The following is an 18665-nucleotide window of genomic DNA, read 5'->3' as shown; positions in this document are numbered from 1 at the left end:
GGCAGAGCCAGACCTAGATCCAAATCTATAGTCTCCCATTTAGTTCTCTTTCACCCCTTCTATGCTATCCTCTGCTTAAAAAAAAAATACAAATTGGGATGCCTGGATAGCTAAGTCAGTTAAGCATCCAACTCTTGATTTCGGCTCAGTTCATGGTCTCACCGTGGGTCGTGAGATTGAGCCCCACGTCAGGCTCTGCGCTGGCAGCTTGGAGCCTGCTTGGAATGCTCTCTTTCCCTCTCTCCCTGCCCCTCCCCCACTCATGTGCGCACACACACATGTTCTCTCTCTCAAAATAAATAAACTTTAAAAAAAAGAAAAGAACACAAAACAATAAAGTGTCTTGTCCATTCTTGGAAATCAACTGTGCATCTAACTAATCAAAGTTACCTCCATTATATTAAAACTTAATTAACCATTTTATTATTTTTTTAATATATGAAATTTATTGTCAAATTGGTTTCCATACAACACCCAGTGCTCATCCCAAAAGATGCCCTCTTCAATGCCCATCACCTACCCTTCCCTCCCTCCCACCCCCCCCCCCCCCTATCAACCCTCAGTTTGTTTTCAGTTTTTAAGAGTCTTTCATGCTTTGGCTCTCTCCCACTCTAACCTCATTTTTTTTTCTTCCCCTCCCCCATGGGTTTCTGTTAAGTTTCTCAGGATCCACATAAGAGTGAAAACATATGCTATCTGTCTGTCTCTGTATGGCTTATTTCACTTAGCATCACACCCTCCAGTTCCATCCACGTTGCTACAAAGAGCCATATTTCATTCTTTCTCATTGCCACGTAGTACTCCATTGTGCATGTAAACCACAATTTTTTTATCCATTCATCAGTTGATGGACTATTAGGCTTTTTCCACAATTTGGCTACTGTTGAGAGTGATAAACATTGGGGTACAAGTGCCCCTATGCATCAGTACTCCTGTATCCCTTGGGTAAATTCCTAGCAGTGCTATTGCTGGGTCATAGGGTAGATCTATTTTTAATTTTTTGAGGAACCTCCACACTGTTTTCCAGAGTGGATGCACCAGTTTGCATTCCACCAACAGTGCAAGAGGGTTCCCATTTCTCCACATCCTCTCCAGAATCTATAGTCTCCTGATTTGCTCATTTTGGCCACTCTGACTGGCGTAAGGTGATATCTCAGTGTAGTTTTGATTTGTATTTCCCTGATGAGGAGCGACATTGAGCATCTTTTCATGTGCCTGTAGGCCATCTGGATGTCTTCTTTAGAGAAGTGTCTATTCATGTTTTCTGCCCATTTCTTCACTGGATTATTTGTTTTTCAGGTGTGGAGTTTGGTGAGCTCTTTACAGATTTTGGATACTAGCCTTTTGTCCAATATGTCATTTAGAAATATCTTTTCCCATTCCGTTGGTTGCCTTTTAGTTTTGTTGATTGTTTCCTTTGCTACGCAGAAGCTTTTTATCTTCATGAGGTCCCAATAGTTCATTTTTGCTTTTAATTCCCTTGCCTTTGGGGATGTGTCAAGTAAGAAATTGCTGCGGCTGAGGTCAGAGAGGTCTTTTCCTGCTTTCTCCTCTAGTGTTTTGATGGTTTCCTGTCTCACATTCAGGTCCTTTATCCATTTTGAGTTTATTTTTGTGAATGGTGTAAGAAAGTGGTCTAGTTTCATTCTTCTGCATGTTGCTGTCCAGCTCTCCCAGCACCATTTGTTAAAGAGACTGTCTGTTTTCCATTGGATATTCTTTCCTGCTTTGTCAAAGATTAGTTGGCCATACTTTTGTGGGTCTAATTCTGGGGTTTCTATTCTATTCCATTGGTCTATGTGTCTGTTTTTGTGGCAATACCATGCTGTCTTGATGATTACAGCTTTGTAGTAGAGGCTAAAGTCTGGGATTGTGATGCCTCCTGCTTTGGTCTTCTTCAAAATTACTTTGGCTATTCGGGGCCTTTTGTGGTTCCATATGAATTTTAGGATTGCTTGTTCTAGTTTTGAGAAGAATGCTGGTGCAGTTTTGATTGGGATTGCATTGAATGTGATCGGGTCTTCCATGTATAATATGATGTTATCTGCAAAAAGTGAAAGCTTGACTTCATATTTGCCAATTTTGATGCCTTTGATTTCCTTTTGTTGTCTGATTGCTGATGCTAGCACTTCCAACACTATGTTAAACAACAGCAGTGAGAGTGGACATCCCCGTCGTGTTCCTGATCTCGGGGAAAGCTCTCAGTTTTTCCCCATTGAGGATGATATTAGCTGTGGGCTTTTCATAAATGGCTTTTATGATGTTTAAGTGTGTTCCTTCTATCCCGACTTTCTCGTGGGTTTTTATTAAGAAAGGATGCTGAATTTTGTCAAATGCTTTTTCTGCATCGATTGACAGGATCATATGGTTCTTATCTTTTCTTTTATTAATGTGATGTATCACATTGATTGATTTGCGAATGTTGAACCAGCTCTGCAGCCCAGGAATGAATCCCAGTTGATCATGGTGAATAATTATTTTTATATGCTGTTGAATTCGATTTGCTAGTATATTGTTGAGAATTTTTGCATCCATATTTATCAGGGATATTGGCCTGTAGTTCTCTTTTTTTACTGGGTCTCTGTCTAGTTTAGGAATCAAAGTAATACTGGCTTCATAGAATGAGTCTGGAAGTTTTCCTTCCCTTTCTCTTTTTTGGAATAGCTTGAGAAGGATAGGTATTATCTCCACTTTAAATGTCTGGTAGAATTCCCCAGGGAAGCCATTTGGTCCTGGACTCTTATTTGTTGGGAGATTTTTGATAACTGATTCAATTTCTTTGCTGGTTATGGGGCTGTTCAAGCTTTCTATTTCCTCCTGTTTAAGTTTTGGAAGTGTGTGGGTGTTTGGGAATTTGTCCATTTCTTCCAGGTTGTCTAGTTTGTTGGCATATAATTTTTCATAGTATTCCCTGATCATTGCTTGTATTTCTGAGGGATTGGTTGTAATAATTCCATTTTCATTCATGATTTTATCTATTTGGGTCATCTCCCTTTTCTTTTTGAGAAGCCTGGCTAGAGGTTTATCAATTTTGTTTATTTTTTCAAAAAACCAACTCTTGGTTTCATTGATCTGCTCTACAGTTTTTTTTTTAGATTCTATATTTTTTATTTCTGCTCTGATCTTTATTATTTCTCTTCTTCCGCTGGGTTTAGGGTGTCTTTGCTTCTCTGCTTCTATTTCCTTTAGGTGTGCTGTTAGATTTTGTATTTGGGATTTTTCTTGTTTCTGGCGATAGGCCTGGATTGCAATGTATTTTCCTCTCAGGACTGCCTTTGCTGCATCCCAAAGCGTTTGGATTGTTGTATTTTCATCTTCATTTGTTTCCATATATTTTTTAATTTCTTCTCTAATTGCCTGGTTGACCCACTCATTCTTTAGTAAGGTGTTCTTTAACCTCCATGCTTTTGGAGGTTTTCCAGACTTTTTCCTGTGGTTGATTTCAAGCTTCATAGCATTGTGGTCTGAAAGTATGCATGGTATGATCTCAATTCTTGTATACTTATGAAGGGCTGTTTTGTGACCCAGTATGTGATCTATCTTGGAGAATGTTCCATGTGCACTCGAGAAGAAAGTATCTTCTGTTGCTTTGGGATGCAGAGTTCTAAATATATCTGTCAAGTCCATCTGATCCAATGTATCATTCAGAGCCCTTGTTTCTTTATTGACCATGTGTCTAGATGATCTTTCCATTGTTGTAAGTGGGGTATTAAAGTTCCCTGCAATTACCACATTCTTGTCAATAAAGTTGCTTATGTTTGTGAGTAATTGTTTTATATATTTGGGGACTCCCGTATTTGGCACATAGACATTTATTTAGTTCTTCTTGATGGATAGACCCTGTAATTATTATATAATGCCCTTCTTTATCTCTTGTTACAGCCTTCAATTTAAAGTCTAGTTTGTCTGATATAAGTATGGCTACTCCAGCTCTCTTTTGACTTCCAGTAGCATGATAAATAGTTCTCCATCCCCTCATTTTCAATCTGAAGGTGTCCTCAGGTCTAAAACGAGTCTCTTGTAGACAGAAAATAGATGGATCTTGTTTTTTTATCCATTCTGATACCCTATGTCTTTTGGTTGGTGCATTTAGTCCATTTACATTCAGTGTTATTATAGAAAGATATGGGTTTAGAGTCATTGTGATGTCTATAGGTTTCATGCTTGTAGCGATGTCTCTGGTACTTTGTCTCACAGAATCCCCCTTAGGATCTCTTGTAGGGCTGGTTTAGTGGTGATGAATTCCTTCAGTTTTTGTTTGTTTGGGAAGACCTTTATCTCTCCTTCTATTCTAAATGACAGATTTACTGGTTAAAGGATTCTCGGCTGCATATTTTTTCTGTTCAACACATTGAAGATTTCCTGCCATTCCTTTCTGGCCTGCCAAGTTTCAGTAGAGAGATCCGTCACGAGTCTTATCGGTCTCCCTTTATATGTTACAGCACGTTTATCCCTAGCTGCTTTCAGAATTTTCTCTTTATCCTTGTATTTTGCCAGTTTCACTATGATATGTCATGCAGAAGATTGATTCAAGTTACGCCTGAAGGGAGTTCTCTGTGCCTCTTGGATTTCAACGCCTTTTTTCCTTCCCCAGTTCAGGGAAGTTCTCAGCTATTATTTCTTCAAGTACACCTTCAGCACCTTTCCCTCTCTCTTCCTCCTCTGGAATACCAATTTTGTGTAGATTATTTCTCTTTAGTGCATCACTTAGTTCTCTAATTTTCCCCTCATACTCCTGGATTTTTTTTATCTCTCTTTTTCTCAGCTTCTTCTTTTTCCATAATTTTATCTTCTAGTTCACCTATTCTCTAGTTAACCATTTTAGACATGAGGTCAGGGAGGTCACATTCTTAAACTATCATTGACCTCAGTGTCAGTCTCTTAAAATATTAATTTAATTATCTTTTCAAGCATTGATATGTGTGAAACAAACAAAAAAAAGAAGCATATTAAAACTTACCCTTGCACACTTTTTCCTGTTCTCGGAACCACTTTGATGAGGTTATCAAGATCTTTGGAACTTAAACAAAAAAAATGATAAGTAAAAATGGAATTAAATCAACTAAGTATTTATTTAAAAGATATATATGCTCAAGATGAATTTTTCTATTAAGTTTTAAGAGAAATCAATACCAGTCTATGTCCTTAATTTTAAAAAGTAAAATTTTGACTTTCATATAGATCATCGATATACTGGCTCAGATTCTTATTTACCCTCAAAATAAAACCATAATGTCAGGGCAATATTGAGTTTTTAAAAAATCAATCAGGAACAATATAATGATTTGCAAAAACTTTCACACACCTCCCAAGTATTTAATCCAACACTGTAGCTGTTACTTAACTATATTTTCATAATAATTTCCATTTTTGGTGCTTTCTTGCTTTAAAGGGATTTTATATCCATTATGTCATTTGATCCTTCAACAATCAAATGACAAAGGTAGAACAGACATGACCCTCATTTTATGACTAAAGAAGCCTCAGCTCAGAGTGTTCAAGGGACTTGCTCAAAGGCACCCAGCTAGGAAGTAATGGATTTCAGACTTGCTGATTCCAATGCAAAGATTTTTCCACATAGCTTCTCTGATGAGGGCCACAAATTGATGCAGTCAGGGAAGGAAGAAAGATAAGACATAATCTTCACCCTGCATTACTTCTGTTTACTTCAGGGGTCACGTTGATGAGATTGTCAAGGCTCTGGCCCCTTTAAAACATTGAAGAAATGGTGAGGTTAGTGATAGATTAACACCAAATGATGAAAACTATTTATTAAAACTCAGAAACTTTATTAACATTTACTGAGATCATGCCAAAGAATGGAATAATGTTAAAGTTGACTATGTAGGTATTTATACATCTCTGAGATTCAGTGAGACAATATTTTAATCTTGGCGACTTTAGGCCAGTCACAAATACTGCACTGGAACTCTGTCTCTATTGTGATTCATTTAATGTCATGCTCCTAACCTTTGCCAGGTGAGCTAAACATTTTCTAATAGTCTATATATGCATCTCATGGAACATTCCAGAAGGCACATCCTCTTAATATCAACTTCCAATATGCTGTGGGAATTTAAAATTAACCTTGAAGAATCCATATTTTGAAAAATTGACATTTATTAGTAGGTTTTCTATTCACAAGACTGGATGAAGATTAATATACCAGTTTGTTAAAGTCCGTGATATAGAACCTGGTATCTATCTGGCATTTATAACTATGTGTTAAAACTACAAATTTTGAGTAGTTGCATTGGCAACAAACAATAGGAAGATTAAAATCTATAGAGTTCTGAAATGTAAGATATATTTACTATAATAAAAAACCCCATGTAGTCATTAAAAACGTGTCAGTATTTTGTTGTTATCTTTTAATATTCTGTTTCTAATCTTAATGGAATTTTGCTTTTCTTATTGTTTCTATTTTCCACATGCGCAGCACAAGCCAATAGCCCTGTGACCTACAGAGGATGCCACATGGGTAAAGGACATCCGCAGAAGGTGCTTTTTAAAAATGTTTATTTATTATTTCAAGAGAGAGAGAGAGAAAGAGGGAATATGCACAGGAAGGGTAGAGAGAGGGAGAGAATCCCAAGTAGGGTCCATGCTGCCAGCGCAGAGCCCGATGTGGGGCTCAATCCTATGAACTGTGAGATCATGACTTGAGTCAAAATCAAGAGTTGGGAGTTTAACCAACTGAGCCACCCAGGCTCCTCTAAAGAAAGTACTTTTATACCCTATATCTCCATGCTTTGTGGCCCTACTAAGATTGTATCACAAAGTCTCTGAGGTTGCATCTATACAACATCACAGATACAGGTATTTTGAAGCAACTAGATGTTGACTTAAGATTTTACTTTTATCCAGATATCTGAGAATGTATATACCCAGGCTAAAAGCAGCAACAAAAAAAAAATGTGTGGACTTTTTTTCATGCAAAATGAAACAACCTGAAAGAACCAACTATTCTACCCCAGAACACCCCCTTGTTGATGTGTTTTTTGTTTGTTTTTTTTTTTTTACCTCTTGTTGATTTTTGCCTAAATGAAGTATGTGAGATTTAAATTCCAGAGTCAGAGAAAAAATATTCCAGGATTCTATTTTCACATTTGAGTACTCAAAAAAATAACACAACAGTAAGCATTACAACCACTCCCTTGTAATACTTGTGTTGATTTTGGAGTTAGCTTTGATTATATTGCCAAGAACTTGATCTCTTTAAACATATTAAATAAAACATATATCAATGAGGGTTTATTTAAATCTCAAAGTAAATAAAATCAATAAAGAAGAGTGTTCTAATTAATGCAGTAATTTAAAATAATATTTTGAGCTAAACCGTGTGAATCAATGCCCCATAGTGTACGCATCCTCAGTATTTATTCATTCCCTCAATCCACAAATAGTTATGGACACCTGTGAATAATACAGACATAGGCTTAGCCCTCATGAAGCTTCCATTCTAACTCAGGAAGAGGCAGGCAATATACAATCAAACATATAAATGAATGTCACAATTCTAAATAACAATACATGCTCTGAAGAAAATTAGAGAGTGCCCGGTGCCTGTGTTCTGGCACAGAACACAACTGGGGTTGGAGAAGGAGGTGGTGACAATTACATTTGGTGGTCAGAAGTGACTTCTTTGAGAAAGTGACAATATGAGGGTAGGGCAGTCCCAAAATGGGAATAGCATATGCAGAAGTCTTAAAGCAGGAATGAGCCAGGAATACAAAAAAGATCAGTTTGGCTGGACTTTATTGAACAAGTGAAAGACAATTGCTAAGGGTTAGAATTGTATTCTACCTGAAATGGACAAATATTGTACTTTTTTAAATAAGAGAGGGAGCAGGATTTGGCTTTACTTTTAACAGATATACAGTGGTGCCTGGGTGGTTCAGTCAGTTAAGTGTCCAACTCCGGCTCAGGTCATGATCTTGTGGTTCATGAGTTCAAACCCTGTGTCTGGCTCTGTGCTGACAGCTCAGAGCCTGGAGCCTGCCTTGGGATTCTCTGTCTCCCTCTCTCTCTGTCCCTCCCCTGCTTGAGCACGCTCTCTCTCTCTCTCTCTCTCTCTCTCTCAAAAACAAATAAACAAAAAAAAGTTAGGGGCGCCTTGGTGGCTCAGTCAGTTGAGCGTCCGACTTCAGTTCAGGTCATGATCTCACGGTTCGTGAGTTTGAGCCCTGCATCAGGCTTTGTGCTGACAGCTCAGAGCCTGGAGCCTGTTTCAGATTCTGTGTCTCCCTCTCTCTCTGCCCCTCCCCCACTCATACTCTGTCTCTGTCTCTCAAAAATAAAAAAACATTAAAAGATTTTTTTACGTTAAAAAAATAAAAGATCTACAGAACTTAATTATGCGTAGTAAAAGAAAAAGACAACTACTGTCCCTAAAAGCTCTCAGCAAGCACAAACACACACTGTGCATACTCCCAAGCATTGGACATGGGTGCACACACATACACATCCATGTACATATGTACTCATATACATACAAAAGCATAGATATACACGTATCCATGTATACACAGCATGCGTGCATTGTTATGCAATCACACACAGGTGCGTTTGCAAAAACATGCACATACTCATATGCATGTGGACTGGTGTACATACAAAGGTGCAATTGTACATATATGCACATTCATGCAAACACAAGCACACACACATAAAACATTTATTTGCCTGTAGACACATGGAGGCATGCACATAGTCGCACACCAACATATGAAAAACAAGAGGTGACTATTTGAAATACTCTTTTAAATAAAAATTAGCATGGAAGTCATGGATTTTTCTTGGAAAATCAAAGTAAATTAAATATTTGAACAGTATCTGAATCATTAAGAAAACATAATTCACCTGAATCTTTATCATTGCTCACAATTTCTTGCAGCTACTATGGGCCAGGCAGGATAATGTTATGATCCCTATTTTGTGGATGAGTAAACTGAAGCATGAGAACTAGCAAATGACCAAGCCAGAATTTGAACCCAGGTCTTTAGGATTCCCTGCTCACATTCACTACCTTGAGTTACCTCCCTGAACCCCCATGTAGCCATAGAAATCAATGCTTTCTTCTCAGTCTACTGGGTGCAAATACAAGTCTCGAACTCCCTGCGTTGCTGGACCATGTCATGTTGCTGAGAATAGCACACCAGCTTTTCAACTAGCTGAGTCCTTGCACTGCTAACTGGGCCTGCGGACATCAGTGACACATTTTCGAATCAACTAATAATATCATGTACTGAGTTAACTGAATGGAAAGAAGTTCAAAGGAAACCACATGGAATTATTTGGTGCACTGGTTTCAGCAACGTACCAACAAGCTCAGTTTCAAATATATTCCATCTGCTTTTTAAAAAATAAAAAGCAGGAGAATATAAGCTTTCCAGATTTACTTGAAAGTTAATGGGTAGGAGAACTCTTTTTTAAGTTTATTTATTTATATTTAGAGAGAGTGTGTGAGAGGGGGAGGGACAGAGAGAGAGAAGGAGAGAGAGCCCGACTCAGAGCTCAAACTCATGGAACTGTGAGATCATGACCTGAGCTGAAATACCCAGACAGCCTTAGGAGAACAAAGTACACTTTGTTAAGCTCTTCATTTTTATACACTACACTACATAGATATATACATGCTACACACAAAAACACTATATATGTGCACACATTGTTTGCACATAAACACATCTACCTATATCCACACATACCACATACATATATTTACATGTAGTTATACTATATACACACACACATTTTGATGGTTAATTTCATATGTTAAGTTGGCTGGGCCACAGAAAGCCTACATATTGGGTCAAACATTATTCTGGGTATGTCTGTGAGGGTATTCAGGGATGAGATAAACATTTGAATCTGTAGACTGAGGAAAGCAAATGGTCCTCCCTAACATAGGGGCCATGACCCAATCAGTTGAGGATTAGAATGGAACAGAAAGACTGAGTTAGAATGGAGTTTTTCTGCCTGACTGACTGACCTAAGACATCTCTTGGCATTAGAAGCTAAACCATCAGCTCTCCTGATTCTTAGGCATTTGGGTTTGGACTGGAACTATAAATCACTGGCTCTTCTAGGTATCCAGATTGCCAACTACAGAGCTTGGGACTTTTCAGCTTCCATAAGAGCATGAGCCAATTCCTCATCCTATTGCTTCTGTTTCTCTGGAGAACCCCCTTGAGTACACATAAATACTCTTATACCCACACAATTATACATACACACTACTTATATACACACAAATACATTTATACACACACATGCAGTACTTACACATACACACACATACACACTTAAACACACACACACATACACACACACAGAAAGGAATCATTTAACTCAATAAAGTCAAATTCCCATTTAATTTTGCAAAATCTGCCAGATAGTAAACTTTACCCATAAATTAAATGCAAAAGATCACTTCTGACTATCACTTGTATAAAACTGCTTAATATGATTTGTTTGGGGAAAAAGAGAGCATGGTTTGAATTTCAATGCAGTCTCCTGACAAGCAGTCAGGATTCCGATGTGCTTATAAATGCCAAAGGAAGGGGAGGAAGTTTTACATGTCTTACCTCTTGATATTTTTATTTGTTTCAGGATTTGCTTTAATAAATCCATTGAAGTCTTGTTTTCTTTGAACAAAGAAATGAATTTTAATGCATGTTATTAAGTAAAACACTAGTCAAGTGAACAATGATTGGAGAAGTCATACAAGTCAGATAAAGTCCTAGACTGGATCAAGACAGGATATAGATTTCTACTCAACAAATCAGATATAATTGCTTATTCTGGTTTTAAATAATGAGAACAATATCAATAATAATATTTTAAAAGTTATAAGGAGAAGAATATATGTCTTCCTATAAACTGAACCATTTCCCCAATACAAGCCTTTTAAAATATAATTAGGTTATGATGAGTTACAAAGAGCAAAAAAAAAAAAAAAAAAAACAATACATCACATGGTAGGAAAATGAATGAATCATTTCTCAGGGGTACACATGTGACCCTCATAGAAGAGCATTGACATTGAACGATATCAAAAGGGGATGACTTGAACCCAAAAGGATGACAGTGCACAGGGATGGCAGAGGATGGCAGAGGTGATGGGACTCAGTGCTGCTACCATGTTGACAGAGCCCTGAAGAGGGGAAACCGTGGTGGAATTTCCAGTGGATACACCTGCCAGTCCCTCCCCTGGGTTGCCTTCAGAGACCATGTCATCCTTAGAGAAGTTGATTTACAAGGGTTTTAGTCAAGCCTCCACTTTGGCTTTGCTACTTTGGAGATCTACCTTGAAAACGTTGTTAAGACTATGCTTCATTTGGATACAAAGAAACAATTCAGTAATGCATCCATAAACTAAATCAAAGCCCTAAAATCTGGGATAAAGGGCAACTTAGTATCAAAAATTAGGCCGGTTCTTCAAAAATTAAGTAATTTTATTAGGAACAAAAAGGGAAGGTCATGGGGCCCACTGCTACTGTCTCACTCCATGCTAATAAAATATGGTTATGAAGCTAAAATGCAAAATCATTTTATCATAAGATTGTCACTTACAAAAATCAAACTTAAAGACACTAAATAATTCTTACCCAGTGGCATTTTCCCTTCCTTTGGGATTCACTTTGATAACATTATCCAGGTCTTTACCTCTTTAAAAAAAACATTTAGATCAGTTTCCAAGAATTCCCACAGTATTGTGTATAACTAAGTATTCCATATTATTGGATGATTAATTGAAAACTTTTGGAGAAAATTATTATACAAGTATTAAATTCATTTTATTATGAAAATTGCCTATCAATAATATAGTTAAGTTAATCTCTGGGATTTTATATTGACCAAATGTAAATTTAGATAGAATCCATTGCAGACCCTCCAAAGTGAAAATCAGGGTGGTAGGGATCAGACACAGAAGACAGAGGGAAAACTCAAAGATGTGACCCCTTCAGTGACACTGAGAAGATCACACAGTGAAATCTGGGGGAAATCAACCAAGATTCAGAAATCAAAACAGGTCTCATCCTCTCCTAGTCTTATCTGTCCTGGCATTCACTTTGATAATCATTTGGAGATCTTGGCTTCTCTGGGGGGAAGAAAAACACATGAAAATTTTGTGTCACTTAGGTTATGTTCAATTTTCTCTGATATCTGTATAAATGAGTGTCCCGGAAAGCGTATCAGATATTTCCAGGCCAAATGACCTAAAAAACTTGGATGTAATTATCCTTAGCTGATCTTTATTAACTCCCACAGCAGCACTTAGTTTAAATCAGTTTAGAAAAGCTTCCTAACATAGCTCTCACTTTGCAATTTTGTCCTTTATATTTCTTAATTTAAATACAAAACTTGGCTCATGTTTTGTTTAAGAAAGTATAGAATAAGAGATTATGTAGCACATTTCCTGTACTTAGTTCAGTATAACTCAAACATGTGGTCCCATGGAAACAGCATTCGTCATATTCCTTTGCTTACTCTCTGATTGGCTTAAAGTACACTTCATCTGTGATGGAGGAAACCATAACACTCCCACTTCAAATGACCTATGAAAAGCTAACTTGAAAAAAGAGAGCCCCAGCAAAGTAGGACCTGCACTTAACCTTTCTCATTTTTTTCAGTCCTCTGATTAACTTTAATAAGACTTCCAAGGCCTTGGTTTCTTCATAACATTGGAGCAGGGAGGAAGGCAGAGCAACAGAGAGGAGAGAGAGGAATTCAGTCTCTTATGGCAACAGAAGATTTCTCACAATAGGAGTAAGATGTTATCAGTACCTAAAGCCTCAGAAGTCTTTAGAACTGTTTAATGCAAGTGGCTCTTCTCATGCAAAATGCTGAAGAGATATGGTAACTTTTCTAATAGTAAGGTCCCAGTCATTACTCAGTTATGATTAAATCATTCTAACAGGGAATAATTTTTAATAAAACAATAAACATTCCTGCCATTTAGAACTGAGTTGTTGTGTTGATCATTTATGCAATGTTATAATTTTCAGGTTACTTTTATTACTATATATCATAGCCCTAGCACCCAGTTTCAGTATAAGGAAGAGATCTGGATTCAAAGTCTAGTTCTGATTTTAACAAGATTGCAACCCTGTTATTTCACTTTTCTGCACCAAGTTCCCTCACTATAAGTAAAGGAATTAGACTATGCTATCTGCAGGTCTTTTTTTTTTACTCTAATATTTTATTCTTCATATTCTCAAAAGACCTAATGGTCAAAGAGCCTGACCTGTGGGTTGAAGCCAAGTGATTGCAAGCTCTTTATTTTTTATTTTTAAAGTAAACTAAATGTTTTTAATTGAAATAGAGTTGACACACAATGTTTACAATAGTTGCAGGTGTACAACATAGTGATTTGACAACTCTATACATGATACAATGCTCACCACAAGTGCAGCTACCATCCGTCACTATACAATGTGCTGTTACAATACCATTGACCATATTCCCTACACCATACCTTTTATCCTCATGACTTACTCATTCCATAACTGGAAGCCTGTATCTCCCACTCTCCTTCACCTATTTTGCCCATCCCTCCACTACGCTCTCCTCTGGCAACAATCAGTTCAAGTATTTATGTATTTATGTATTCTCTGTATTTATGTGCCTATTTCTGCTTTTTCTTTGTTTGTTTTTTAGGTTTCACATGTAAGTAAAATAATATGGTATTTATCTTTCTCTGTCTGACTTATTTTACTTAGCATAACTCCCTCTAGGTCCATCCACGTTGTCTCAAATGGCAAGATCTCATTCGTTTTTATGTCTAAGTAATATTCCAGTGTGTGTGTGTGTGTGTGTGTGTGTGTGTGTGTGTGTGTGTACACTACATTTTCTTTACCATTAAATCATTTTAAAAGCAAAAGTTCCCTTCAGGTCTCAGTTTGTGCTTTCTTTTTCCTTTGAGGGAGGACTGGTGGGAAGCTAACTGTAATATATTTGTTGATATATTGCTTTCTTTAAACATGAAAATCATTCAAATCAGGGGTGGAAATGAGACAGTCAACATTTTAAATCTAAACCCTTTGGGAGCCCTGGGTGGCTCATTCTGTTAAGCATCCGACTTCTGCTCAGGTCATGATCTCACAGTTTATGGGTTCGAGCCCTGCATTGGGCTCTGTGCTGACAACTCAGAGCTTGGAGCCTGCTTCAGATTCTGTTTCCCTCTCTATCTGCCCCTCCCTGCACTCTCTCTCTCTCTCTCTCTCTCTCTCTCTCAAAAATAAACACTAAAAAAAAAAAATTAAGAAACAAAAAGAGAAATAAATAAATAAATAAATAAATCTAAACCCTTTGAAGATTTAGACATGTCATTTTTAGTAAAAAGTTCCCAGGTCTCAAGTACCCTTGGAAAAGTAGAAATAACTCTATGATGTCTCCAGTGCTTTATATAAATTGACTACAAACAATAATAAACCTTTTCCATGCAAATCGCTTAAAGCTATTAGGGGATATCAAAGTTAATCCCTCTAAATCCCCCGAATTGTCCAGGTGTTTTCCTTTGCTATTTTCATCTGTCTCTGATTTCACCGTGATAAGACTATCGCATTTTAGTTTCTTTCAGTGTAAGAAAGAAGGCAAGGAGGAAGGGCGGGAAGAAGGAAAAATAAGGAAGGATGGATTCTCCCGGTCAGTGAGCTCAGTCATTCCTGCATCAAAAAGCCAGTTCCTATCAGTTATCCCACATTATAAATCACATCTCTTTTCTTCTCTTTACCAGCCCGGAAATGATTTACTTGAGATGCTCATCCTAATTTTCTTATTTTCCACCACTTTCGTGGACCCTTCCCAATTTCATTTTTTAAATATCGGAGATCACATCTTTTCCTATACAGCTCATATAACCATTCGCAGAGAATTGACTGTTTTCCCATTTCATCTGTTCTCCATGTGAAAAAAAAATTACCTGTAATAATACTTGTACATTTACATTATAATAATAGATTGCTAATAAGGATTCTGTATCGGTGAAATTCTTACTGCCAACCCTTTTCATCATACAGACTTCAAGTGTTCTACATCAGAGAGGCCTCAGCATGTATTTGCCAAGATTGACTTGGAAAGCTAGAATACCATTCTGTGCACAGACTGGCACAGAGAGATGGCTTTAACAGATAATCGAGACAATAGAAATAATTATCATGTTAGGAAGGTAAATCTAAGAACTAACCATGTACAAGGTAAACATCCAGTCTGGGGGAAAGACAGTAAAGATCTCATAAATTCTTACCTTTCATCATTCTTGACTATTGCGGGATTTTCTTTAATAAAACTGTCAAGAGTTCGGTTTCTTGTCACATAAAAAATAGTATCATAATGTAAGTCAATTTTCTAGTACATCAGTATCAGTGTAGAACTATAAATTAACCTCTTAAATGCTATCAGTGCAGTTACTAATCATTCCCTAACCCTTTTTATAATATAAAATAAGTAAAAGCAGGACTCTTGATCTTGAGATATTTATAAATATATCCATGATATACATATGAAGTGACTCAACCAAGATTCCAACTGAAAAGTGCCTTAGAACATCATAAAGACTTCAGTGATGAGAGGCTGTGCTCCCAGCATCAAAACATCTTATAGTAAATATGTTTATTTCATAAGCCAGTCCACTAGTTGTAACAGCCAGCTAGAGGTTTGTTTTTTTTTTTTTCATTTTTAGATACAAAAGGGAACTTGGAGATCATCTAGGTCATGCCCTTCATCTTGGGAGGACACAGTGGTTCCAGAGGTTAAGTGACTTGCCCAGGGTCATCCAGACGGATGTTGGTGGCAGAGCCACCACCAAGATATCCACCCATCTCCTCACCCCCATCCAGGGAGGGCCTGTTCCACCAGCCTGCCTTGTCTTGAGCCAGAGGCTGAACCCAGGATGGTATATAGTCTAGGACTCAATCAAAGAGGGCTGTAAGAGTCTCAGTCAAATCTTACCCTTTGTCATCTTTGTCTGTTCGGGTACTCATAAAAATGAGATTTTCAAGGCTCTTGGCTCTGTAAACACAAAGAAACTCCAGTAAAAAAGACTACATATTGAAATAAAATTTTGTGGTATCTTAAAATGTCGGATACCATAAACATTCTTCACGAATTGCTCATTGACTCTTATTGAATGGAAGAGCAGAAATCCTTCTGGGCAATTATGTCTGAGCTTAATGTACAATACAGAGAGCACTACCCCATCTGCTAGTACATTTCCATGCCAGAGGATACAACTCCCTTCCAGCTAATGTCTGAAAGAACACAGCAAGGAATCTGGGAGACCATATTTTCAGGTTAGGGACAGCTGCACTTACCTTTTCTCTGTTTGATCTGCCTTAGGATTTGCTCTGAAGAGACCATCAAGACCTTGATTTCTTTAAATGTATTAATAAAAAACCTTGTCAGTGGTAATAATACATACTTAACTCTAAAGAAATATAGACCAGTTTATATTTCTATATAGAGGTCAGTTATAGACAGGAAATAGTAGCTGGTTGCAAACGATGAGTCACAATTCTTGAAATTGGTTTATTCCAAATAGGTATTTTCAAAGACTCAAAACTTAAATTGCAGTGGACCTTAGGGAAAAATAAGATAGAAGATACAAACTGGGGATCCACACATAGTAGATCCATGACATGTTGTTTGGATTCAGAGCATTTTGTTTAAAAAAATTTTTTTTTAATGTTTATTGATTTTTGAAGGAGAGAGAGACAGAGTGTGAGGGGGGGAGGGGAAGAGAGAGAGGAAGACACAGAATCCGAAGCAGGCTCCAGGCTCTGAGCTGTCAGCACAGCGAGATCATGACCTGAGCCGAAGTCGGACACTCAACCAACTGAGCCACCCAGGCGCCCCAAGAGCGTTTTGTTTTTAATGTGAGCCAGTGTTTACAAAGATGGCCATGACACATCGAAACCTGGATTTTCAAGATATTCTGAGAATGGTCTGCAACACTGGGCCTGTCAGCAGCTGAGAAACAGCTGGAGTCCTTGGACAGGGCATTGCCCTATGTTTCATACAGTCAGGTCCCGTCTGCCCTGGGAGCCCATGGAGTCTGTGATCCTTGATCTAATACCCTCTCTCTTTGTAAATGAATAAACTGAATAGAAGCAAACTTAAATGAGTTGTTGATAGTCAATCATAAGATCATATTGTCAGAACAGGGTATGAAAACCACATCTCTCTGATCAATGAGCTCCTTTGACATTTGCCTAGTTTCTCTTTTTCTCTGATTCCTACCCATTTAGTATGTTGGTGGGCAAAGGAACAGAGAGATAGCAAAAACTGCACTCACTTCCAACACAAACCTCAATCATTATAATTTTTAAAGTGAGCAATTATAAATGATTTAAAATTAAGGAGATAAAGTTAACTAAAATAATAAGTGGCTTTTGTAAAGCATAAAACTGAAGGCACTGAGTGACCAAACTAAACGCTGCCTGCATACTAATATTTCAGGAAGAGAACTGTGGTTTTATATAACTGCCTCGCTAAAAAGAGTATGAAAATCAAAGACACCTTAATATTAGTCTCTTTAGATTGGAATAGCCTTTCATTGGTAGTGACGCCTGCAAGCTTTTTATTCAAGATTTGTAGGCCACTTTTAATTAGCCCCATATGTGGGTCCTTGTGCTCAAATAGTAAAGAGACATAAGAAGTCACAATATGCAACTCAGTAATAGAACAAAAATTGGATGTTTTCAAATCTTACCTATTCAAGCTTTTGTTCATTTTGATGATATTATCCAATTCTTCACTTTTGGAAGAAAAACCAAAACAAAAAAAAATCTCACATCAGTAAAAGCCTGTTCAGAGTCAAAGGGCCGGTCCACCTTAAACCCCTGTTTTGGTTAGTTCTCTGGAATACAACACAGGCCCCACCTTTTTCCTCTATGAAAATCTTGTTTATCCTTCAAGGCTCTTTCAAATACCTTTCTCCAAGACATATTTCCCAGGCCTCCAAAGGAATAGAGTCCTCTACATTTTTGGAAACGTTGCTGCATTTTGTTTTTGTTCATCTCCTTTATGACACTTAGACTACTATATTTTGTAATGTAACAACTGCACACTTGTCTCATGATAATGTTCCTGCTCCTACATCTCTCTCTCTCTCTTTCTCACACACACACACACACACACACACACACACACACGCTCCACTTAAAATTTAGAACTGTATTTTACAGTGGATTCTCTTCAGTCTTTAATGCCGTGTCCTTTATACAATAAATACTTAATACAGGTTTTCGACTGAATCAACAAATATATGTACATTGACTAGTTACAGATTCTATACATTTGCATAATGTACCTGCACAAAGTAGCTATCGGAAAACACCTGTTCATCCGTAGGTCTGGCTGCTTTCTTGAATTGTGCTCCTATCTCATTTCAAGTCCACTAAATTTGCTATCTTTTTTCTGCTTTTGAGAACTGCAACTTTCTGGCTGTTTCTTGAGGAACAAACAACCTGTTTAAGCTAAGCCCCTGGGTTCTAGAATATCCCTTAGAGCCACCTGAGCTCAGGTCTTTCCCCCAGGAAGGCAGCCTCAGTGGGTTTCTTGTTCCTGTTTGCTCCTCACAGCATGGTCTCTCTTCAATATTTCTGTCACCACTTTGCCTCCATTTCTCTTGCCTTCCAGTTTTAGATCACAAATCATGG

At 37.5% G+C, this 18665-nt stretch overlaps 1 protein-coding gene across 16 annotated transcripts in view; it reads right to left on the bottom strand.

The window, feature by feature from the left end:
- SCEL (sciellin) overlaps nucleotides 1-18665 on the bottom strand; it is a 310273-nt gene that overhangs the window by 35072 nt on the left and 256536 nt on the right. For 12 of the 16 annotated variants that reach the window (XM_053216814.1, XM_053216816.1, XM_053216808.1 and 9 more), the window contains 9 exons: nucleotides 17717-17761; nucleotides 16320-16379; nucleotides 15958-16017; nucleotides 15254-15313; nucleotides 12621-12679; nucleotides 11613-11673; nucleotides 10590-10649; nucleotides 5648-5707; nucleotides 4961-5020 (listed from right to left, as the gene is read on the bottom strand). In XM_053216814.1, the coding sequence (XP_053072789.1) occupies nucleotides 4961-5020; nucleotides 5648-5707; nucleotides 10590-10649; nucleotides 11613-11673; nucleotides 12621-12679; nucleotides 15254-15313; nucleotides 15958-16017; nucleotides 16320-16379; nucleotides 17717-17761 (525 nt within the window). The remainder of the gene's footprint in view (nucleotides 1-4960; nucleotides 5021-5647; nucleotides 5708-10589; nucleotides 10650-11612; nucleotides 11674-12620; nucleotides 12680-15253; nucleotides 15314-15957; nucleotides 16018-16319; nucleotides 16380-17716; nucleotides 17762-18665) is intronic. The other 4 variants (XM_053216833.1, XM_053216865.1, XM_053216869.1 and 1 more) reach the window with 2 other exon arrangements.

Source organism: Acinonyx jubatus, chromosome A1, assembly GCF_027475565.1.
Source record: "Acinonyx jubatus isolate Ajub_Pintada_27869175 chromosome A1, VMU_Ajub_asm_v1.0, whole genome shotgun sequence".
In the NCBI taxonomy this organism is placed as follows: domain Eukaryota; kingdom Metazoa; phylum Chordata; class Mammalia; order Carnivora; family Felidae; genus Acinonyx; species Acinonyx jubatus.
Note: the sequence above shows the minus strand (reverse complement) of the source record. Positions and strands in the feature narration are given on the sequence as shown.